This window comes from Sceloporus undulatus, chromosome 9, assembly GCF_019175285.1.
Source record: "Sceloporus undulatus isolate JIND9_A2432 ecotype Alabama chromosome 9, SceUnd_v1.1, whole genome shotgun sequence".
In the NCBI taxonomy this organism is placed as follows: domain Eukaryota; kingdom Metazoa; phylum Chordata; class Lepidosauria; order Squamata; family Phrynosomatidae; genus Sceloporus; species Sceloporus undulatus.
Genome location: NC_056530.1, coordinates 27,945,081 through 27,968,662, shown reverse-complemented (window position 1 = coordinate 27,968,662; position 23,582 = coordinate 27,945,081). Strand labels below are relative to the sequence as shown.

The following is a 23,582-nucleotide window of genomic DNA, read 5'->3' as shown; positions in this document are numbered from 1 at the left end:
CTCTTTGCCTGGCCCCGCCCCTTAAAGGAGTCAAACCAATGCGGCTGCCGTTTCGCCCGCCCTGAGGGGACGTGTCTGTTTTCTCTTTGATCACGCCCCTTAATGGGAGGAGCTGTGGTAGGGACTGTCAAACCAATGCGAACGCCGTTTCGCGTCGCCCTCCCTTGGAAGACGTGGCTTTGCGTAACTAACCCCTCCCCTTAATGAGAGGAGTCCCGTCGAGAACTGTCAAACAGGCCCAGGCGCCATTTCGCGTCTTCCTCCTTGAGGGGCGTGGCTTTCTCTCACTAACCACGCCCCTTAATGGGAGGAGCCCCGTCGGGAACTGTCAAACCAACACCGACGCCATTCGCGTCACCCTCCCTGAGGGGTGTGGCTTTCTGTCAATAACCCCGCCCTTTAATGGGAGGAGCCCGCCGGAACTGACAAACCAGACGCCATTTCGCGTCTTCCTCCCCGAAAAGGCGTGGCTTCCCCCTTACGCAGCCCCGCCCCTTAGTGGGCGGAGCGGAGTCGGAAAGTGTGTCAGAGAGAGCGCGTCGTCCGCCATTTCGCGTCTGGCGCCCGCCCAGAAGGGGCGAGGCTTGGTCTTTCCCGGCCCCGCCGCCGGGAGCGCCACGTCGGAGGCGAGCGAGAAGGCGGGGGTCTCGTGTGGAGGCTGCGACGCGTGTCCGCGATGGAGCCGGGGATGCTGGTGGCCTTGCTGGTGCTGTCGGTGGTCGGGGGCGCCCGGGGCCTCTCCTTCCAGCTCCCGCCGCAGACCCGCAAGTGCCTCAAGGAGGAGCTCCACCGGGACGTCATGGTCACCGGCGAGTATGAGCTCTCCGAGGCCGCGGCCCCGGGGATCCGCACCGACCTCCGGGTGAGGAAGAGGCAGAGGAAGGCCAGGGTCCCTCCTTCCTTGCCTTCCCCCGATTCGGCCTCCCATTCTATCTGGATTTATTTTTACTTTATTTATTTTTATTTTATTTTTTATTTTTTTATTTTATTAATTTTTACTTTATTTATTTTTATTTTATTTTAGTTTTATTCATATTCTTATTTATTTTACTTTATTTATTTTTACTTTACTTTATTTATTTTTATTTTATTTATTTATTTTACTGTATTTTTCTTTATTTATTTTTATTTTTTATTTATTTTACTTTATTTATATATTTATTTATTTATATTTTTAATTTATTTTTATTTTATCCAAAATTAATTCGTCCATTAATTCACGAAGAGACGCAGCAACGAATAATAGCACTGTAGTAACAAAAACAACAACAAAACAACATATGCTGTGATTTCGCCCACCGTCTTTGATTTTAATGATTTTAACGTTTATGTAATTTTAATTCTTAACTGTTTAATTCATTTTTTAAGGTGTGTGTGTGTGGGGGGGATATTGTGTATATGTTGTTGTACTGTTTTAATGACATACGCCGCTTTGATTGCCTTAACGAAAAGTGGGATATAAATAAAAGGTTTTTTTACAGCGCTGGATAAATAAAGCTTAATAACAATAAAGATAATGGGTCACCCTCCCAAGGCGAAACTAGGCTTTCATTGCCCTGGCTCCATCCTGCATTGTTAAGTATCCATCTTTATTGTTAAGTAGAGAGGTCTTGCAGCACGTTTAAGACCAACTGAAAGAAAGAAGCGGGCATCGTTTCTTAGACTTTTAAGTCTGCTTCCTCAGATGCATTTAGTGGAGACATAGACATAAACACCCATCGGTTCCTGGGGGCGGGGGAAGTACATGTGGGTCTAAAACAGAAATAAATGCCCATCAATGCAGGAAAAAAGTACATATATGAGTATTAGAATTGTTCCCTTTGGGTTGACCATCTGCCCTTTTCTTCCTCCCGGCAGGTGACAGACTCCTCTGGACACATCCTCTACTCCAAGGACGAAGCCAAGAAGGGGAAATTTGCCTTCACCACCGACGATTACGAAATCTATGAGATTTGCTTTGAGAGCCATGGGCAGCCAGGTGAGAAGTGCTTTGCAGTGGCATGGCCACTGCCTCCACAGACTCCGTCTTGAGAGTCTCACTTGTTCCCTCCATCGCTTTTTCAACCCTAAACCATTGTTGTTGTGTCATTTTAGACTGTGAAGTCGAAGGCTTTCATACCCGGCATGCATAGTTTTCTGTGGGTTTTTCAGGCTGTTTGGCCATCTTCTAGAACATGTCCACATAGCCCAAAAAACCCACAGAATACTACTACTATTATTATTATCGGCAAGATTTGTTCAGGGGAGACTTGCCATGGCCTTCCCCTGAGGCTGAGAGAGTGTGACTTGCCCAAGGCCACCCAGTGCATTTCATGCCTGAACAGGAAATTAAATCTCTAGAGTTGTAGTTTGTTTGTAAAATAGAGCCAGTGTGGTCTCATGGTTTGCTTATGGAACCCTGAAGACCAGGGTTTCTTCCCTAAACTGCAAATCCCAGGATTCTGTAGAACTGAACCTTGGCAGTTCAAGCTGGAGTGTGTCCAAAGGAGGGAGACTAAAACGGTGGTCTTCAAACTATGCCCTGTGAAGAATGACCGAGGAAGTTGGGGATGTTTAGCCTGGAGAAGAGAAGGTTAAGAGGTGATATGATAGCCCTGTTTAAATACTTGAAGGGATGTCATATTGAGGAGGGAGAAAGCTTGTTTTCTGCTGCTCCACAGAATAGGACCCAATGGAGCAATGGATGCAAGCTGCAGGAAAAGAGATTCCATCTCAACATTAGGAAGAACTTCCTGACAGTAAGGGCTGTTCAACAGTGGAAAACATTGCTTCAGAGTGTAGTGGGGTCTCCTTCCCTGGAGGTCTTTTAACAGAGGCTGGATGGCCATCTGTCAATGGGGATGCTTTGATTGAGAGTTCCTGCATGGCAGAATGGGTTGGACTGGAAGGCCCTTGGGTCTCTTCCAACTCTATGATTCTATGATGGTTTCCTTGGAGAGGAACCCCTGGAGATTGGGGTTTAAATCTGTGCTAGGCCATAGAAATCCCTAAACTGCAAATCCAAGGATTCTATAGAACTGAACCATGGCAGTTCAAGTGGAATAATAGCACTAAAATTGTGTAGTGTGTGGTTTGGGTACATTTACTCATTAGCGGAGAAGTGGGGAAATGGGAAGTGGATTCAGGGGCGCGTGCATCATCATGATCCATCATCATCACCAGGGGTAGGCAACCTTTTTGAGCTGGGGCCGGGTTGCTGTCCCTCAGACAACTGGGGGGACCAAAGCCAAAACATAAATAATTAAATAATTTTTTAAAAAATTAAATATATAAATAAACCAGGACAAATGTAGGACAAAATTTTCAAATGGAAGACACTTTTTTAAAAAAAATGGAGGACACGTGAAAAAATTTGCTGATTTTTTAAAAAATGTTAATATAAATGCATGTTTCTGAGGCTTCTATAGACAATTGCCCCCCCAAAGGCCCTGGCGGCAATCGGCGGCAGGACCGGGCTGGGGCCAGTCCCAAGGCCAGGTTGCCTACCCCTGATCATCACCATCACAGAAGAGTTCCTTCTGTTTCCCTCACCCTAACCAACCATTTCTTCCTTGGGTCTCCTAGGGAACTTCCGGGTCCCTGACCAACTGGTCACTCTCAATATCAAGCATGGCGTGGAAGCCCGGAATTACGAGGATGTGAGTACAATGCTTGGTTTGCCAGGGTTGATAAAGTGCTTGGTTTGCCATTTGGGCTGCCTCATTGGCAGGTGGACTCTGGATGGCAAGTTGGACTGGTCTTCCTGGCATGGGGAGGGTGCAAAGGATAAAGGCAGCACAGGCTTTTTGGCTGCCTCTTCAAATGCAGAGTCTGAGCACAAAAATCTCACGATTTGGCCCAGCCTGGAAGGGGGCTTGCCTTGTTTGATTCATCCCATCCATCTGCTCCTTTTGTCACAGATTGCGAAGGCAGAGAAACTCAAGCCCCTGGAGGTGGATCTGCGTCGGCTTGAGGACCTTTCCGAATCCATCGTCAAAGACTTTGCTTTCATGAAGCAACGCGAGGAAGAGATGCGGGACACCAATGGTGAGTGGCTTGTGCGTACATTTGGGGTTAATAGCTGGTTATGTGGGTTATGCTGCCAAAGATCTTGCATGATGCTTCCCTTCTTCCCTCTTGGTTTTTCTCCTCCTCCTTTCCTTCTGCACCCTTCTGTTGCTTCTCACAGTTGCCAAGAATTTGCCCGAAAGCCGTAGGGGTAGAGACCTTTTTTGTTAGCATATGGAGCCGTGAGGCAGGTGCAGCAAAGTGGCTGAGAGACAAAGTCAGGAATGCCCTAGTTAGTTCTTGCTGCTGCCATTGACTCACTAAATAAACACTGATTGCCATTGACTTCTCTCACAGTATCAGCTTGTATATATGTGTTAGATATAAAAAGGTTAAATGGAATCAATTCAGAATTGTGCTCCAAATTTAGTTATTCAGTACAAGCTCCAGAATTCAATGAGCTCTGGTATGAGTCTACCATGTTGTTCTTTCTTTCCGCAGAATCCACCAGCGCCCGCGTTTTCTACTTCAGCATCTTCTCCATGCTTTGCCTCGTGGGTCTGGCCACTTGGCAAGTCTTCTACCTCAGACGTTTCTTCAAGGCTAAGAAACTCATTGAGTGAACAGCTTCAGCTGTTGAGTAAAGGCTGCAGAGGGATCCCGCCATCCTTGGGCTCTCGCCTTGCTTCTTCCAGGGATGTTCAATATGAACCATGGTCTTCATTGAATCCTTCCTCACCACCTTGCTCTGACCAGGAGCCATTGGGATCCTTTTCTGTGGGAGTTTCCCTTTGCCACAAGTTTTGGTGGGACACTGCAAATGGACTGACATCTCTTTGCCTACCAAAATGGAGCTAGGCATCGGAAAGCCATGGATTGGGGAGGGTGATTTGGAAACCACTATCCCCCTTTTTGGGACAGACTGCTATGCTTCCTTCTTCCCTTTGCTGGTGATGGGATTTTAAGAGTGGATTGGCTTTTAATTTGACTAGTTAACTAAAGTCCCAATCACTAAGAACACTGGAGAAATATTTTAAGTAATAAATTTGGATTCCTAGACATTGCGGCTATTTGGGAGGATGGGCTGGTATGGTTAACAAGGGAGGGCCCTGGGCTTTTCCAGAGCAACCTTTTCATCAACCCCCTTTCCTTTCAAGACTGGCTGATGGATGCCAGTTCACTGCCACGTTGAGCAAATGCATTCAGACACTCTCCTGTTTGGGTTTATGTTGCCACCAGAGAGAGATCCAGTACTCAGTAACAAAAGTGTAAGTCTTGTTGTGGTACCACTAACTACTTACATATTTGTAGTAACAAAACAGCCGCTTTGGTTTACCAAAGAAATCAAGGTTTTACTATTTTTAGTTTCAGGACTCTTCACGGTTACTTGAGAATTTTATATGACTCCTCACTGCATTCCACAACATAAATTCTCAATTACAGATTATCCCAGGTAAACAGATATCTACTACAAATCTCCATCATTCTCCCTACGCATTGCACATAGTTGATGTGCATCTGGTGGCCCTGTTGTGCTCCAGCACTACTTTGCTGGTGTCTGGATGCGCTTTTGGAAATGCCCTGGTGTGCCTTGTGCCTGTTTCGCATCAGGCCACAGTATATCAGTGGGATTTGCAGACTTGGCTGTGGTGGCAAAACCATGAAAGTATGAGGGCTACACCTACTGATCCTTTTTCTCTCCAGAAGGTCATGCCCACACCAATCTGGGTGCCATTTTGACAACTGAAAGTGATGTATGAATCCTGGTTATCTTTGAGGGTTCAGAGAGGGGAGTTCCTGCTGTTTATTGATGGAAGACCTGACCAAGGTTCATTGGTAGATGTAGAGGACTATCAGAAATCACTTCACTGAGGGCCTATTTCAACTTGGAGTGACCCCAATGAAGAAGTTGGAAATGCCCAATTGCCAGTTTTAGGTAGATAAACAATCTGAAGGCACATCCTCTATTCTTGCTTTATGTCTATCTCTGGCGGATAGTTTGGTAACCTGATGCACCTTCTCAAATCCAAAGTGTCCTTATTTCTGTTGAGATGGCACTTCAGACGTTTTGTCAAAATGAAGGAACTGAATTGTGCCACTCTGCCAAGCAGGATCTGGAGGAGAAGGAGGAACACAGCACAAATATAAAGGAAAGGGTGAGGCCAGAAAGCTTTGTTTGTAGAGGTATTACTTTCTTGTTTGTTCCTATTTCTACAAAATGTTAAACCTGTGTTATGTAGAACTGTCATTCTCAATAGTGGATCATTGCTGGCATTATATCTTTTCCCTCCATCCCAGCATTCAGACTGCCATGTTTCTCAATAAGGAACAAGGGGCTTTACAATCTTTGTCTCAACTCCCAAACAATACATTCACATTGCCAGATTATTTATACTGCTTACAAGACACTCGACAATTGTGTTTGGTCCAAAGCCTAGATTTATTTGTGCCATACTGCCCTCATGCCAGTGGCTGCCGGTATATGTTTAAATTGATAGGATGAAAATCAAAGAACTAATAGAATGAAATTAAAATTTGTGTTTAAGCTACAAAATCCAAATGCATAGGTATGGAACGGGATACTGTACTTGGCTTAGTAGTAATATGTGTGAGGAGCAATAGTACATGTGTAAAGGACCTCCAGCATTGATTTATCGATGTATTTATATCCTGCCTTTCCACTCAAAACAGATTCAAACTCTTTTATTGGCAGTGCTAAGCTGAGAACAAAGTGGAAGGAAGAGAGAGAAACTGGAATATTTTAAAAGCAGCTGAAAAAGTGGGATGGCAGAAAAATCAAGACAGCTGAAAAGCATGATATGATGCAGATCTACCAGACATCCATATGCAGAGGATTTTCCTTTCTCTTAGCACTCAGGGCTTCCAGCACTTGGTTTTTTAATACAGAATTAGATATGTAGAGAGGTCTTGTAGCACTAAAGAGAGAAGTTGGCAGCATGAGCTTTTGCAGACTTTAAGGTTACTTAGGTGCATTAATGTTTAATGCTAGTCCAAACGAAGCTGTTTGCATGTTAAAAACTCAAACGTTGGTACTCAAACTGGCACCAAATTACAATTTCCAAGTAAAAAATGAAAATCCACAACTGGGCACGCATCTACTTATTTCAGTAACGACAATAAACATCTTGTACAGAATGAAAGAGAACCACTGTTATGTAGTGGTTTAAGCATAGGATGGACTCTAGAGATCGGGGTTCAATTCCTGGCTTGGCCATGGACAGAAATTGGGGTGATCTTGGGCAAGTCACACTCTCTCAACCACAGAAAATCCCATAGTAGGATTGTTTTAGGGTTGTCATAACTTGGAAACAACTTGAAGGCACACAACAACAACAAAGTCTTAAAGGTGCTGCTATATCCCCTTGCATTTATTCATTTATATCACTCTATGCCGCCTTTCCTCTTCTTCTTCTTCTTCTTCTTATTATTATTATTATTAACCTTTATTTATGAAGCGCTGTAAATTAACACAGCGCTGTACATGCAATATTTTAGACGGTTCCCTGCCCTCGGGCTTTCTCCTCGAAGGGACTCAAGGCATCTCAATGACAAAAACATTTTACAAACAACAGTACAATTTAAAAACCCAACTTAAAACCTTCCAAAGAAACCAGTGAAAAATTACATTAAAATATATTCAAGGATATAGCTGTGTTAGTCTGTAGATGCAGTATGTAGATCTTGTAGCACCTTCAGACTCAATGAAAGAAAGAAGTTGGCAGCATGAGTTTTCCTTATTGTTTACAACAATAAAATATAAAATGATTTTAATTGTCTCTGCATAAAAATATGTAGAGACTCATTCTTGTTGCACCTTTGAGACTCAATGAAAGAAGTTGTAAAGTACATAAAAGTTACTATTATTATTATCTATCTATCTATCTATTTATTTATTTATTATCTTATATCCTGCGTTTATCCAAATATAGGGACTCAAAAGTGACTAAAATATACAAAACATGTGAAAATATAACTTTAAAAAGCCTATATAGACGAGAGCAACCCGGACCCTTTGTCGAAAGGACCGCTCTTTGCTGGGGGACCGCTTTTCCCGTTGCACCCATTGGCCTCCGTGGGGTTTCCATGGCAACGGATTCTCCCCGAGGCCTACTACTACTACAGCAGGGTTTGCAATGGCGGCGAAGGCCTCCTCTGGAAGCGGCGGAGAAGGGTAAAGCCTCTTGGGGTCGGGAGGAGACAGACGCCGTAGAGGAAACCGTTTTTCCCGTACTGCGAAGCCCTTTTGGGCTGGGAAGCCATACTTGCCCATAGGGAAACATTGGGGAATATTTGCCCATAGGGAAACATTGGGCGAGGATTCAATGTTTCTCTATGGGGAAGTATTCTCCAATGGTTCTCTATGGGCAAGTAGTCTGTTATTCTCTATGGGCAAGTATTTCCCATTGTTTCCCTATAGTCACATATTCTCCTATTACTCTATGGGCAAATATTCCCCCATTATTCCCTATGGGCAAGTATTCCCCAATGGTTCCCTATGGTCAGGTATTCCCCTATGTTTCCCTATGGACACATATTCCCCTTTTATTCCTTATGTGCAAGTATTCCCCAATGTTTCCCTATGGGCAAATATTCCCCTATGATTCCCTATGGGCAAGTATTCCCCATTGTTTCCCTACGGACAAGCATTCCCCAATGTTTCCCTATAGGCAAGTATTCTCCTATTATTCTCTATGGGCAACTATTCCCCTATTATTCTCTATGGACAAGAATTCCCTCATGATCCCCTATGGGCACATATTCCCCTTTTATTTCTCTATGGCCAAGTATTCCCCAATGATTTCCTGTATGGACAAGTATTCTCCAGTGATTCCCTATGGGCATGTTTTCCCCAATGTTTCCTTATGGGCATGATTTCCCCAATGTTTTCCTATGGGCAAATATCCCCCTAGTATTCTCTATGGGCACATATTCCCATATTATTCTCTATGGGCATATATTCCCAAATGTTTTCCTATGGGCACATATTCCCCTATTATTCCCTATGGACAAGAATCCCCCAATGTTTCCCTTTGAACAAATATTCCCCAATGTTTTCCTATGGGCAAGTATTCCCTATGGGCACATATTTCCCTATGATTCCCTATGGGCACATATTCCCCTTTTATTCCCTTTGAGTAAATATTCCCCAGTGTTTTCCTATGGGCCAGGGACTGGCACTAAATTTGTGCCCACTGGGAACAATTGGTTTGGGGTTTCTTTTGGGGAACCTTTCCAGGGAACAGCAGCCAATGGCTCAAGAACCAGCAATGTTCTGGAGACCTACCTCTAGACCAGATGATCTCCCCACACACCTTTCAGCAATACAGATCTATTAAACCTGGATTCCTTTCTCTATTCTGCTACCGATCTTATTGATCTGATGGGGTTAGGGGACAGTAAAGACCCTTGGAAATTTGTTTCTAGGCCGAACATATTAAAAATTGAAATATGCTTTTGTGAATACATCTTCTCATCTTTGTCTGCAATTATTTTTATGCCCACCAGGACTCAAGTGAACTCCAAATGGCTGGATGCCCACTACGACCCAGTGGCCAACTTATACACCTTTTCCTCTTGTGTCAGTAAGTGTACATCATTTTTTATTCTCTGTTTTATTCTCTATATCTCCATCCTGTTTGGGTGGGACAGGTAGGATGAGAGAAATAACTTCACCGATGGTGGCTGATGGTTCTTGTATTCATAGAATCATAGAGTTGGAAGAGATCCCAAGGGCCATCCATGCCAACTTCATTCTGCCATGCAGGAACTCTGAATCAAAGCACTCCTGACCGATGGTCGTCCAGCCTCTGTTTAAAGACCTCCAAAGAAGGAGACTCTTGGTCCTCCCTGGGTTTGCATACAATAAGAGCAGGCCCAATCCAAGTTATTTTGCTGCCTGAGGCAAGACAACATACAATGCCTCCTTGTCCAGGTTCATAGTTCTGAGAACCAGGCAAATGGTTTTGGTAATGGAGGCAGTAAATTCTCCATCACTACATCATTTGGAAAAAATACACTTGCAGATAATTTGCCACAGTCATGATAATTCATATCTGCTGTCAGAAGCTGTTACTTTACATCAGTGGGATTTTTTGAGGGGAAGGAGGATTGAGGGTCAGTTCCTGGTAACAATATCTTTTGGTAAACTGCCACGTTTTGTTGTCCCTCTCCTATCTTACTAGGTCTTGGAAGGCTCTGTAGTGGAAGGTAAATTTTGAACTGGTGCTGGGCTACAGCAGCCAGCTGAATGAGCAGCCTTCCTCTAGGTTTCTAGTCCCAGCTGATCATATCATATCATATCAATATCTACCCAGGTGTGACATAGGTATTGCTCTGGTTTAGGAAGCGGTTGCATTCCTCCGTTCTTCTTTGCTCTGCAGTTTAAATACTGACTAGACTGAATGTCTTATTGGAACTAGATCTAAACACAGGTTGTGTTCCCTTGAAGGAGTTCTATTGAATAGAGCTGAGGAAAATAATAGTTGTTATTATTATTGTTGTTGTTATTATTATTATTTGTTCTATAGGTCCCTGAACCATTCAGCTAGCATGGCCACCGATCATGCTGTCTGGGGGAATTTTACTACAGTTCAGTTCTAACTGCTGGAATACTGGGGGATATTGGGAGTTTTAGTACCAAACTTTTCAAAGTCCTGCTCTGAAGCTACTAGTTCTGCTTCTTTTTCACTTTACATCTTAATGAAATCCTCAACCTCCTCATCCTCTCTTAATTTTAACCAAGTGATAAAGCCCCCCTGGTAGTTTTTGAAATTGAGGAGGTCAGTGGGCACTTCAGCCCCCAATACTTCTCCCTCTGCTTTGGGTTTCTTTTATAACAGACTGACTGAAGGTCTCTTTTCTTTTCTAGCTCTGGCCGACCTGTATGGTGATGGGGACTATAAGGTAAGGGGCCTATCTTTGTCACATTCAACTCAAACCACTACACCACGCTCTCTTTTTATCAGTAGTGATAGCGAAATCATTGGTGGAAAGGACCAAAAAAAGTTGCCCACTCTTGGTTAACATCTGAGCCTCAATATAGTGAAAGAAGATGAATAAATATATTATTTGATACATTCACCCAAACAAGCTCTTTCAACTCTCCATTTTCTTCTCCAGCTGGTGGTGGGTGACCTGGGTTTGACAGGGAATGAGATGAAGCTGAAGGTGTATCAGGGCATAGGCCTCCTGAGCGAGAACGCCCTGCCGGATTTGCCCGTGAGCGTTGCCACCTTTCTGATGGAGCAGCATGAGCCGCGCATGCCGGCTGTGGCCGTGGCCTCTGGGCCCTTTGTCTACGTGTACAAGAACCTCCGTCCCTACTTCAAGTTTACGCTGCCCCCAATGGAACTCAACCCCATGGAAAAGAGTGTTTGGGAACAGGCAAAGGAGGTAAGGAAAGGGAGGCCAAGCTCTGACAAGGACTACCAATATTTTGTGGGTGCTCTCCCTCCCTTTTATAGAATCATAGAATCCTAGAGTTGGAAGAGACCGCAAGGGCCATCCAGTCCAACCCCATATCATGTCAGATGGATTGTATTGCCCATACAAAAGTAGCTCTGCTCCAGGCTACTTAGAGGTGTAAAACTTTCCACTTAAATAAGAAGCTACTTCCAAATGAGTTCTTTTATAGCAAGTGCCTTAAACCCTCTATGGTCCTATTTATTTATTTGATTGTTACATTTATATTCTGCCTTTCTCCTGAGAAGTTCACTGCCCTTATACCAGCTAACTGTCCTCTTCTCTATCTCCATAGGACAAGGTTGACCTGATGTCGATGAGAGAGATGTTGGAGGAGATACGGTAGGATTAGGGGCACAAGACCCCTGTGAATATGGGAAAATCGCAAATAACAAAAACGCCATGTTTTTACCTGAGAGGACACCTTTCTAGGAATCTCTGGGTCCTCCAGCGCAACTCTGTGGCCAACGTCCGACAGACATTGACCATAGAACTGTGCCGGAGGAGCTACAAAGGCCTAGTAGAGTATTCTCTCTAGAAATCTCTAGGTCTTCTAGTGCAACTTTTAGTTAAAGTTGACCATAGAGTTGCACTGGAGGACCTAAGTATTCCTAGAGAGAACATATGAATCAAATTTGGGAATAACCAAATCCGCAAATATCAAAGCCACAAATATGGAGGGATGAATGTGTGTGTGTATATATACAGTGTGTGTGTGTGTGTGTGTGTGTGTGTGTGTACACACACACATACACACCTTATATAGCTAAGACCCAGAACATCAGCCTGTTTTACATTGGAAATGGAGGATGGAAGGATGGTGAACATCAGGGGCTGCATATATGAGATCCCACTGCTTTATTTAAACTGCAATGATTTCCACACCCACCTTCAGTCTTTCCCAACCAGATCCCCTCATGATTTTGGGTTGGAAACTAGAAAGAATCTTGTGAAGTGTAGCTCTCTCTCCTTGCAAAGCGCATGCATGTTCTCCTTTTCCACTTGCTTCTCCACAAACATGAACCAATTGGATGTCTGATTTCCAAATGTGCCTGACATTGAAACACCATGCAGAAGGAAACGCATGGCCTCAACCAATGTGTACACGTTTGATCATGATACTGCCACAGTTTTATGTTAGCACTGCCACAGACTTGCACTCCAAAGAGTCCTTAGAACCAGTTTTGGTGGAGGTCCAAAAATCACATTGGGGTTGCTTGAGCTAGATGGCCCAAGGCTTGAAATCTGCAAACTTCATATATCACTGTAACTTGTCTGACATGCCTTATCTTCTTCCTTAACAGTGAAAATGCTGAGATGCCCTTATCAGTGCAGTCCTTGAGGTGAGTTCTTTGGCATCCATTTCCATATATCCTGTTTTGAACTTGGGTGGAATCACAGTCTTGATATTTTCTTAGCCTTCCCCATTTACATCAGGGACAAGCAGAAGGGGGATTGAAATTTGTGACTGTAGTAGACCTCCAAAGGTTTCTGATTCCTAATACTTTAACAAAGATATCTTTAAAAGGCAAGAAAAACATTATCTGCTATGGCTGACCTTATATGAAATGCTTTTCTTTCAGTCTTAGTAGTCTTCATCTGTAAAATGGGAGTGTTGAACGGTTGCTTTTGACAAAGTGTTTGTTTGACTGGCTGGTTTTGAACTACTCTGTTAGATGATCTTTAGTAATATATGGGCCCATACAGACAGGCCAAAATAAAGCTGCTTCAGGTCACTTTGGAGGTATACTGTTAAAATGATGCATGCGTCCTAAGAGGCCAGAAGCTGCTCCAAAGCTGCACTCCAGTCTTTAGGACTAAATTGTGGCTTCGGTGCAGCTTCCGGACTGTTAGGACGCATGCATCATTTAAACCGCATACATCCAAAGTGACCCGATGCAGCTTTATTTTGACCTGTCTGTATGGGCTCATATGTGTAGTTTTGAATATATGCCAGTTTGTGGTTTGTGGGATGCAGTAACAATGGATTTTCCCCCTTGAGCAACTTGCTAGACCTCAGTGTTCTAGTTTTTAAAACATTCCTCAGGCTTGAACTCTGTCTACTCCTCCCTTAAAAGATGACTGACATTCCTCTCCCTCTTTCTCTCATTTTCTTTGAGAGTCTTGACTCTATGATCCTCTGCTTTGTAGGTTCTTGACGCTTGACCCTCCTGAGATGGAACATTTTGTGAACCAATATAAGATGCAACCAATCAAGCGCCAGGTGAGTCCTGGGTGCAGGAAGGAAGGAGGATATTTTCCACTTTAAGACATCAGAAAAGCCCTGCTGGATCAGACCAGCATCATTGACTTTTCTAGTGAGCCATCAGATACTGTGTGTTTGGTACTTGGGTCGTGTGCCATTACAGCGCATGTTCCCTCTGCTTGTTGATAGATATCCAGGACACTTTCTCCCTGTTTATAATTGAGGGTACACCCCTCTACCTTTTGATGCTAAGCAATGTCCCTCACCTCACTTGTGCCTTTCAGACTGTGATCACCTGCATTGCTACCCTGAAGAAGAACATGGTGGATGAGGATGCTATAAGCTGCTTGGTGATTGGAACAGAGAACAGTGAAATCCTGATCTTGGACCCTGAAGCTTTTACCATCTTGGCAAAAGTGAGCTTGCTTATTCCCATATTGAATCATAGAGTTGAAAGAGACCCCAAGGGCCATCTAGTCCAACCCCCTGCCATGTAGGAAAACACAGTAAAGGACTCCATCCAATCCCAGTAATCTCTGCCTGTCTCTCTCTGAGGCTTTTTAGCAGGGTGCAGTTAGGGTCCAATCTCACTGCTTTTATTTTCTTCCCCATACAGATGATAGTGCCAAGTGTGCCAGCATTCCTGGATGTTACGGGACAGTTTGATGTGGAGTACCGACTTACCGTGGCTTGCCGTAATGGATGCATCTATATCCTCCGCAGGTGGGGAAATGAAGTGGGAGATTAACAACTACAGAGAAGGTAGATGCCAGCAGCTATAGGGCAACTGATCCTGAAGGACTCTGGACATGTTTTGGGAATGAGCCTAGCAGGGTGCAGATGAAGGAAAAAACCAGTCCAGGATCCTTCTCAGCCCCCAAGATCAAGCCTCTGTTCTGGAGCAGGAATCTAGCCAGGTTCCAAATTACACTTCTCACTCCAGTCTTGGTCCAAATATGTAGTGGTAATTTCTGGGATAACCTCTTTTACTAGTCAAGGCAGCTGGGTTGATTCCAAGCCTGCTGCATCTCACTTGGTCTGATACTGGATGGCATTTGGGCAGAAGGGAAGCTAGTGGTGGCAGGTCCAGTTATAAGCCAGGGAGTTGGGCTAAACTGACCCTTATGTCCTGCCTTTCTTCAGGTTGAACCCAGCCACAAATTGTTTTTGAGCAAAACTCATGAAGCTGTTCCCCATCCTAGTCCTAATCCATTTTCTATCTTTCTCTCTCCCACGCAGGGACTCCAAGCGGCCCAAATACTGCATTGAACTGAGCGCTCAAGCTGTGGGTTTGGTTCGGATCCAAAAGAACATTGTAGCAGCCTGTTCAGATGAGACGCTCCAAAGCTATACTCAAAAGGTTTCTGGAGGTGGGGATGGGGTTGGGGAATTGTGTTTGTATGGAAGAGCTCTAGGAGACCCCGAAACTGTTTTTAAGCTAAGGAGTGTCAGCATTGGCAAGCAGGTTGGTATTAATTTTGCCAACTTACAGACACTGGCAGTGGTAAGGCAAGCTAGTTTCCCCATCCATTATCCCTGAAACATCCTTAAATATGAAGACTCTTATAAGGACATTAGAAGTGCCCTTTGGCTTAGTATAATTACTCCCCAAAAATATGCACAGAGTAGACTGCAGGAAGCATTTATTATTCCTGGAAGTGTTCAGGACAACAACGGCCTTAATATTATTTAGTGTTTAACATTTAGCACACTTCTGGTTGATACTGCAGGTAGTCTCTGGGTTCGAATTGCCAGATCATTTTAGGATGGGGAGGGGAGGGTGAGCCTTCCAACCTATTCTTAGTGGGGAAAATAGAGTCTCTCTGCCCCTACGTTCCAGGGTCCAAAAGAGGTTTAGTTATTCAGCACAAAGCTGAGTCTCAGCAGTTTGCTTCATCTGAGTTGCTTGATGAATACAAGGAAAATATCTAAGGCTTTAATTTGGGCTCAGTTTTCTAACATATAATGTGAGAATGGATTAGGGTTAACCAAACAGGGCCAAAGTAAGTTGGTGAACAAAATAGGGATTGGAATTGTGTGTTTCAACTGCTTGAATGTATCGCTTGATTCTGCCTTCAATAAAAGAAGGGCCATCTTGATGGAGGATGGCATTTTAATAGCAGAGCAGTCAGGTGGGGACAAGCCAAACTAGCTGAGCTTGGTCTGTCCCTAACATCCTTTTCCCATGGCAGGGGAAGAAGCTCTGGGTGGTTTCTTTGCCTGGCACCCCCATCACTGTGGGTCTCCTCGATGAGAAGTTCCAGAGCTTTCAGGCTGTCCTGGTGGCTTTGGCCAATATGGAGGTCCACATGTACCGGGACAAGAACCTTGTGAATGTCATCCAAACGCAGGTGAGAGATTGGGGAGAATGGATCATGGGGAAGTGGGTAAATGGCAAAGGTAATAATGGCCCGGTACAGACAGGCCTTTTGCGGCACGCCCATGATGTGCTAGGGTTGCTTGGGGGCAGGGCATGCACACAATCCACAACCCTAGCACGTCATGGGTGCACCGCAGCTGCGCGGCACCATTGCTGCACGCACCATTTGGATGGTGCCGCACAGCTGCGGTGCACCCATGACATGCTAGCAGTGCAGCATCCAAATGACGCTGTGCTGCTGGCACATCATCACTCCGTTGCTGGCGCTTTGGAATGGCACAAGTGTGCTGCAAAAAAGGATCCGCTTCTGTGCGCTCCTTTCTTGCTGCGCAGCAGCGCTGTGCAATTTGGTTGCTGCAGCCCTGCTGCGGAGCAAGGAGAGACGCCTCCCTGGTGCCTCTTTTTGGTGCTCTGTACTATCTACCCTGTTTCCATCTACCCTTCCCCAAAAAAAAAAGCACATCTCTGTCTCTTTTGCTCTCTCTGTCTTCCTGCTGCCAGGATATTGTCACCAGTATCTGCTTTGGCCGATACGGACGCGAGGATAACACCCTTGTCATGACAACCAAAGGTAAGAACCAAAGATGTGTCAAGCCATGTAGCCCAGCATTTTAGAGTCTTGAAAAGCTGCTTCTTTTAATAATGATAATAATAATAATAATAGTTTATTTATATTTTTCTGCCTCTCCCGGATGGATCGAGGTGGGATTACAGTCCGCTAAAATACATACATCAATATTTAAATACATGTAAAAGCACATCAATAAAATTAATAACAATGTTAAAAACTAACTCTTCAGATAGTGGCAATGCAATTTTGGCTGCAGCTGGCTGTTAGTTGAGGGATTCTAAATTCTGCAGTCCAAGAAAGCTATTTATTTATTTGTTTTTATTTAATTAGTTAAAAATAGACAATGATGATGATGATGATGATTTTATTATATCCTACCTTTCTCGAAATATGGGACCTAAAGGACACAGAGTTAAAACAATATGTGAAAGTGAAAATAAAAATTAAATAAACCATTATATTAAAAACCTTAATTTAAAACAATCAAAAACAGCAGTTCAGACATAATAATGATGATTAAAAAATACAGTCCAATTAAGAGTCAAAGGCCTGAATAAACAAAAAGGCGTTTGCATTCCAGCAAAAAGAGACCAGAGATTGGGCCAATCTAACCTCCCATTGAAGGGGATTGCAGAGTTTTTCTAAGCTCTGCGGCATTGTGTTTCCCCAGCAATGCATAGTCTGGTACTTCTGGAAGCAGGATATGTTCCCCACCTTTGGTATTATTATTATTATTATTATTATTATTATTATTATTATTAATGGTATTTAGTATAGTATTCAGGAACGTACTGCCCCTAATCCTGGAGGCTTTCCATAACACTGGAAACTGCAATGCTACAGTCGGGTTCAAGGGCCATGTTCCTTCCCAACAGCTGCTGAGAACAAAATCCCTTCTTCTGTGAATGGTTATCCTCCCTAAGATTCTTCATTTAAACTGGCTGAAGGTAGTAGTGCAAGCAATACATTACTTATTTTTTCCTTCCATAAAGAAGGAGTAAGGTGTCCATGTAGGTGTATGCACTGGGAGCAATGTAAGCATATTATTTGCCAAGTGGTGCAAACATATGGGGTTAGAGTTTAGGTACCTGCTTGCTCTGCCCTTCCCTTGCGTCCTGTCCTCCATGTTTCTCTTCCTTTTAGGTGGGGGTCTGATCATCAAGATCTTGAAACGGACTGCTACGTTCAACAAGGGGGACACAGCGATTGGCGCCCCTGTTGCGCAAAGCATCAAACTCAACGTGCCGAAGAAAACAAAACTCTATGTGGACCAGACAATGCGGGAGCGGGAGAGTGGCGTGGGTGAGTCAATAGGGTCAAGGATCCCTGCAGTAGGATGCCCTCACCAGCCCAAACTGTCCACCCTCGGATTTAAATATGCCACCTCTTAGCAGAACAATGCCCAGATCTTTCATCACATTAGGAGGGACTTCCTGACAGTAAGAGCTGTTTGACAGTGGAACACACTCCCTCAGAGAATGGTGGAGTCTCCTTCTTTGGAGGTCTTTAAACAGAGGCTGGATGGCCATCTGTCTGGGATGCTATGATTGTGAGTTCCTGCATGGCAGAAAGGGGTTGGACTGGATGGCCCTTAGGGTCTCTTCCAACTCTTACGATTCTCTGATGCTATCTGCCTTCTCCAGAATTACAAGGGTGCCAGCCCCAGTTAACAATCTGACTATAGCAACCCTGGACTCATGAAAGAAATGAGATCCCAGAAGGATGTCAGGAAACAAATACAGGCACAGGTGACCTTTTGGATGATTGGTCGAGTTTGATTGAGAGTTCCTGCATGGCAGGGGGGTTGAACTGGATGGCCCTTGTGTCTCTTCCAACTCTATGATCCTATGATGTAGAACTCCAGATGTCAGAAGCTGCCTTCATAACATGTCACATCACTGGTCTGGCTCAGTATTGTCCACATTGACTGGCAGTGGTTCTCTAAAGGTTTGGGGGCAGGATCTATCCCATCTTTCTAGATACCTGAAATGGATATCTTCTGCTTGCACTGTGCTCTTCCCCTAAGTTATAGTCCTTACCCTGAAAATAAGGTGTACAATTCTAGTTTCCATGGTTTTCAATAAAGTGCTGGTTTTAAATCAGGCCTGTTTTAACATGTCATGCCATTGGTCCATCTGGTTCAGTGCTGCCTACATTGACAGGGAGCATTTTTAACACACTTGCATAGAGCTGCCAAAGATTGAACCAGGACCTTCCTGCATGCAAAGCACATGCTTCTTCATGGAGTTAACAGCTTCATAGGCTGTGTGCGGGGGCTGTGTTGATGGCAGGAAGTTGGATAATGTTGGATCTCTTCTTTCTCGGTGCTTTCTCCTTCCCCAGCCATGCATCAGGTGTTCCAGACCGACCTAAGACGCATTCGTCTCATGGCAGCACGAGCCTATGTTCAGGCGCTGGAGTGTAGCATGACACCTGTCTCAGAGTCACTGCGGGAGCCTCTCAAGATGAATGCCGTGGTAAGGAGAGGGAGAAGGAAATAAGGGAAGAGGAGGATGAATTATGGCTATGGACCCACAATGGTGGTCTTGATGCCCTCACTAACCTTCTCCCATTTGACTGTGGAGATCTAATAGGAAGGTTCTTGCAAGCCTCGGTTCTTGCAGTTGAGGCATAGAAGCCCTCTAAGACTGATAGATCAGTCATTCCCTTTCCTTGAAGGCTGAGATATAGAAGCCCTCTAAGACTGATGGATCAGTCATTTCTTTCCTTGAAGATTCCCAGGAAACCTCAGGTTTGCTTTAGGGTCACCTTACATTAGATACAGTCTGAAGGCACACAACATCAACAGCAATGTTCACAAAGAATGGGCTTCCATTGGTTGCATCCATTGTCCAGGAATTGGTGATCACCAGAATCAAACTCACAAGGAGTTGCACATAAAAATTCACTCTTGGTTCTCCCAAACCCTACCATCTCACCCCATTTTGCTACGTTCTTTTTCAAACGTGAATTGAAAATTAGGGAATAGTGTAAGGAAGAAAAAAGAAAATTGCTTGGGACATTTGGTTGGTAAAGTGCGGCTTCCATAATTCAAACGCTGACCAGAAACTCCAAGGCAAAAATCCCACCTGATGGGACTTTTTGAGGTTTTGTTATGGTACTCTCCCCATTTCTTATATGCTTAGTTCAAGTATGTTCCCATCACACTTGGTGCTTGACAGAGTTGCATTTTTGGACTGTAGCTTCCAGGATCCTCAGTAGGTCAGTGGGACTTGTAGTCCAAAAAGTAATGCTTCCAAACTCTGAGTGGTCTTTCCCTTCTGCAGGTCCAGGGCATGGGCCCCACATTCAAGCTGAGCCTCAACCTCCAGAACATGTCGGATACTCATGCAGTCGCAAACCTTCTCATCAGCTTCCTCTACGATGAGAAACTGTACTTCATTGAACAGCCTTTCTTTAAGGTAATGCTGTCATTTTTCTAAGGAGTAGTTCCTCTCTTCCCTGACTTCTGAACAAATATGCACTGGATTGGATTATTCATTGCAAGTAAGATTCAGCTGCCAGACATACCCACTTCACTGTCCAGAATGAGGAGGCACATTTTGTCCTTCATATCCGACAGCAAAATAACTGGGGCTACCCCTCCCATCAGCTGCTATAATACTGTTCTATGGCCTTTGTAGAGGTGCAGCTACTTACCACACTAGAGGAAGCTCCCACAAGCAAATCTCTATCTGCCGTCTCTGCTCCTCCTAAAGGTTTAAACGCTATAAGTGCCTTCATTCTATCTTTTCTTCCTGCTCACTTTGCTTGCACTGAGAATTATTGTAACCTTCTGCCTTTCCTTTTTCAGGCACCTATGTTGGTCCCAGGACTGAATTACCCGCTGGTCACTTTTGTGGAATGTCTCAGTGACCAAGGGATCTCAGGTATTATCAAGGTTGGTGTCCATGTGTTAATGTAACCCCCATCCTGAAGAAGTCTGGAATATGTCTAATGGCCATTCCACATCAGATGAAAATGCCCAGTGCTTTGACTGAGAGTTCCTGCATGGCAGGGGGTTGGACTGGATGGCCCTTGTGGTCTCTTCCAACTCTATGATGCTATGATTCTTCCCCTTGGCTTCCATGGCTGTCATTGTGGTCTTGGAGGCCTGTTCAAAATAACACATGCTCTGCCTTTTCAAAAAGCTGTTTCCCTTTGGATGCGACTCTCCTTGGCAGAGGCTTCATTTGCCATCCTGTACTCCAAAATGGTTGGTTAGTGATAGTTATCTCTTGTATTTCCTCCAGTGACATCAAAGCAGCGTATGTGGGTCTTCTCCCGCTCACTGTTTTTGTCACAACGGCCCTGTGAGGTTGATTTGTTTTGAAACAAGCCTCCCATCCCCATACTGGAACATTGCTTCTCTATCCATGCTGTCTTCTTTACATTGCAGGTGTTTGTGTTGCGCGAGGGAGCAAAAGTGCCACTGCTCACCGCACACATCAACATGCCAGTCAGCGAAGGCCTGGCAGCATTATGACCTACTATCCAAGTGGGAGAAAGACAGCAGGTCTGCCTATCAGAAGCCTGGGCACCGCAGCAATAGCATCTCCATAGCCATTGGCACCGTGATAGGGTTTGCTCAGAGAGGAGTATCATGCCAGGGCAACTTAGTGGGGTTCAGGGAGAATCCACATTGAGACTACAGGTTAGGCTCAGTTTAGAAATAGCTTGTCTTCTCGTTTTAGAGAGCGAAAGCTAGGACAGCCAGCTTAAGGCCAGAAATCCAATAAATATTAACTTCTTCTTAAATTTGTCTGTGGGTCTAATATCACACTTTTGGTTGCGGTTAAAGTTGCACACTGGTGTCTCGCTTCAGTTGCACGTCATTGCCATGTAATGCAAAGATCGTCTAGAAAAATTAATGCGTAACTCTGCATGCAAAGATTATACTGCGCAATACCGGTCTAGGATCTGAGATGATCCATTTATCAAGAGTGGTCTGAGAAACTCCAAGCCGGGGAGAGGAGAGCTTGTGGCCCTCTCAGCATTAGACTGCAGTTCCCATCATTCTTCACTGTTGGCTTTGCTGGCCAAGGCAGTTAGGGATTCCAGTCCAATATCTATCAATGTCTGTCCGTCCGTCCATCCATCTATCTGTCCACCCACCCACCTATCTCTCTCATCAATATGTATGGAACAGGCATCAGCTCTCTGCTGATGTAGCAAATCCACAATTCAAACATGTCACTATCCTGCTTTTGGTTATCAATGTACAAGAAAGGAGGATGCGCCATATTCGGAGACGAGTCTGTTCCATCTTTGCCCATTCCTGCAGCTCTCGCATCCCAATGCTTTGAGGCTGCAATTCCAGAAACATCTGGAGGGCCACAGTTGCCCATCCCTAACTTTTACTATCCGGAGGTTCTTCCTAATGTCAAGTCCTTTCTTTCCTTGACATTTGAATCCATTGATCAACGCTTTGACCTTAGCAGATTCAAGCCTGGCACACCAGCAGGTGGCAGGATTGAAACTTCTGATGTGTCTCAAGCCTTTATGCCTCTTTTTTTCCAACTCTCTTGCGTCTGTACAGCAGAGTTTGGGTCTTTCTTTTAAACGGGCGAGTTTCTTTCTTCCATTTCTCCATCCCATGAGAACTGCTGGCTCTTCTTTTTTCCTGTTTTGGAAAGGTTGTATTTTCTCTTGTCAGGCTGCCATACTTTTTTCGCCAACGGAGCGGGCGCTTGAATCGTCCTCTCCATCATTGGTGCGGTTTTGTGACTTGCGCCTTTGTGCGTACAAGGTGTGAATGAGCAAGCGGCATCCCGACCACAATCTTCATCAACAACCCTGTTATGAGAAGGTGCTATGTTTCCTCTCGAAAGAGGTATCTGTTTCTATAGTCTTCCCTATCGAGCTCCCCTCCTGGTTTTCTCTCTGCTGCCAGTGCCATATAGGGCCTTTTGCCATGGCTCCACTGCCTTAACAGTGCTATCATTGCCACTTTGCAGAAAGTGTTCAGGGTGCCAGGCTATTTACGATCATTTGTGGTCTGTATGCCCACCTATTGCATGTTAGGGGCTCCATTGAGTATCCTATTGCTCCTTCCAATTCAGAGTATTCAGCTGTCGAACATCTCTTCCAGCAAGTCATTCCATAGTTTGGGGGCACCTAGAAAATTTCCTCTGGCTGACAGTTGCCAACCTAGTCCTGGCTGACCAGAGTAAATGTCCACCAGAGGACCTGAGTGTATGGGGCGCATTGTATGAAAGGAAGTGATCCTGGACCCAAACCATGTAGGGCCTGAAAGGTAATACCCAACACTTGGTGCCTTGCCCAGAAATTAATTGACATCAAGTGGGATGGTTTTAATACCTGTGTAATGTGATCACTCCTGGATGCCCCAGTAATTAGATAGATGGATGGACGGACGGACGGACGGACGGACGGACATTTATATATATATTGATGAGAGAGAGGTTGGTGGGTAGATAGAGACAGATATAGATAGATTAGATACAGACAGACAGACGTAGAGAGAGAGATATGAGAGAGATAGGTAGGTAGGTGGGTAGATAGATTGAGATGGACAGATGTTGAGATATATATATATATATATATATTGAGAGAGGTGGATGGATGGATGGATAGATAGAGACAGACAGACAGACAGACTATATATGTATGAGAGAGATGGGTAGGGGGGTATATATATATAGAGAGAGAGAGAGGTTGGTGAGAGAGATAGGTAGGGAGATAGGGAGATAAGGATATAGATGAGAGAGAGAGAGATTTATATATATATATGCATGTGTGTGTGTTGATGAGAGAGTGAAAGATAGGTAGGTAGATACATAGGCAGATAGATGATAGATAGATAGATAGATAGATAGATAGATAGATAGATAGATAAGAGAGATAGGTGAATATATATATATACTGTATATACATACATATACACACACACATACATATTGAGAGAGAGAAAGATAAGTGAACACACACATATA

At 44.3% G+C, this 23,582-nt stretch overlaps 2 protein-coding genes across 3 annotated transcripts; both read left to right on the top strand.

Annotated features, from left to right (window-relative positions):
- Positions 1–499: 499 nt before the first annotated feature.
- On the top strand, positions 500–5,046 carry LOC121915538 (transmembrane emp24 domain-containing protein 10-like). The gene is made up of 5 exons (XM_042439860.1): positions 500–862; positions 1,858–1,978; positions 3,565–3,638; positions 3,900–4,026; positions 4,489–5,046. The coding sequence occupies exons 1-5, from the start codon at positions 677–679 to the stop codon at positions 4,608–4,610; spliced, it is 630 nt and encodes a 209-aa protein (XP_042295794.1). The 5' UTR covers positions 500–676; the 3' UTR covers positions 4,611–5,046.
- A 3,009-nt stretch (positions 5,047–8,055) lies between these two features.
- On the top strand, positions 8,056–22,998 carry BBS1 (Bardet-Biedl syndrome 1). Of its 2 annotated transcripts, none has more exons than XM_042439857.1 (17): positions 8,056–8,179; positions 9,514–9,590; positions 10,877–10,911; positions 11,128–11,400; positions 11,765–11,811; positions 12,774–12,812; positions 13,621–13,693; positions 13,960–14,091; positions 14,292–14,398; positions 14,915–15,035; positions 15,868–16,026; positions 16,557–16,626; positions 17,770–17,928; positions 18,970–19,103; positions 19,914–20,048; positions 20,441–20,516; positions 21,026–22,998. In XM_042439857.1, exons 1-17 carry the CDS (start codon positions 8,142–8,144, stop codon positions 21,187–21,189), a joined length of 1,839 nt encoding a protein of 612 aa, XP_042295791.1. In that variant the 5' UTR covers positions 8,056–8,141; the 3' UTR covers positions 21,190–22,998. The 2 variants fall into 2 exon arrangements, with proteins under 2 accessions (XP_042295791.1, XP_042295792.1); XM_042439858.1 differs by having other exon boundaries at positions 20,441–20,527; positions 21,026–22,459.
- Positions 22,999–23,582: the final 584 nt, after the last annotated feature.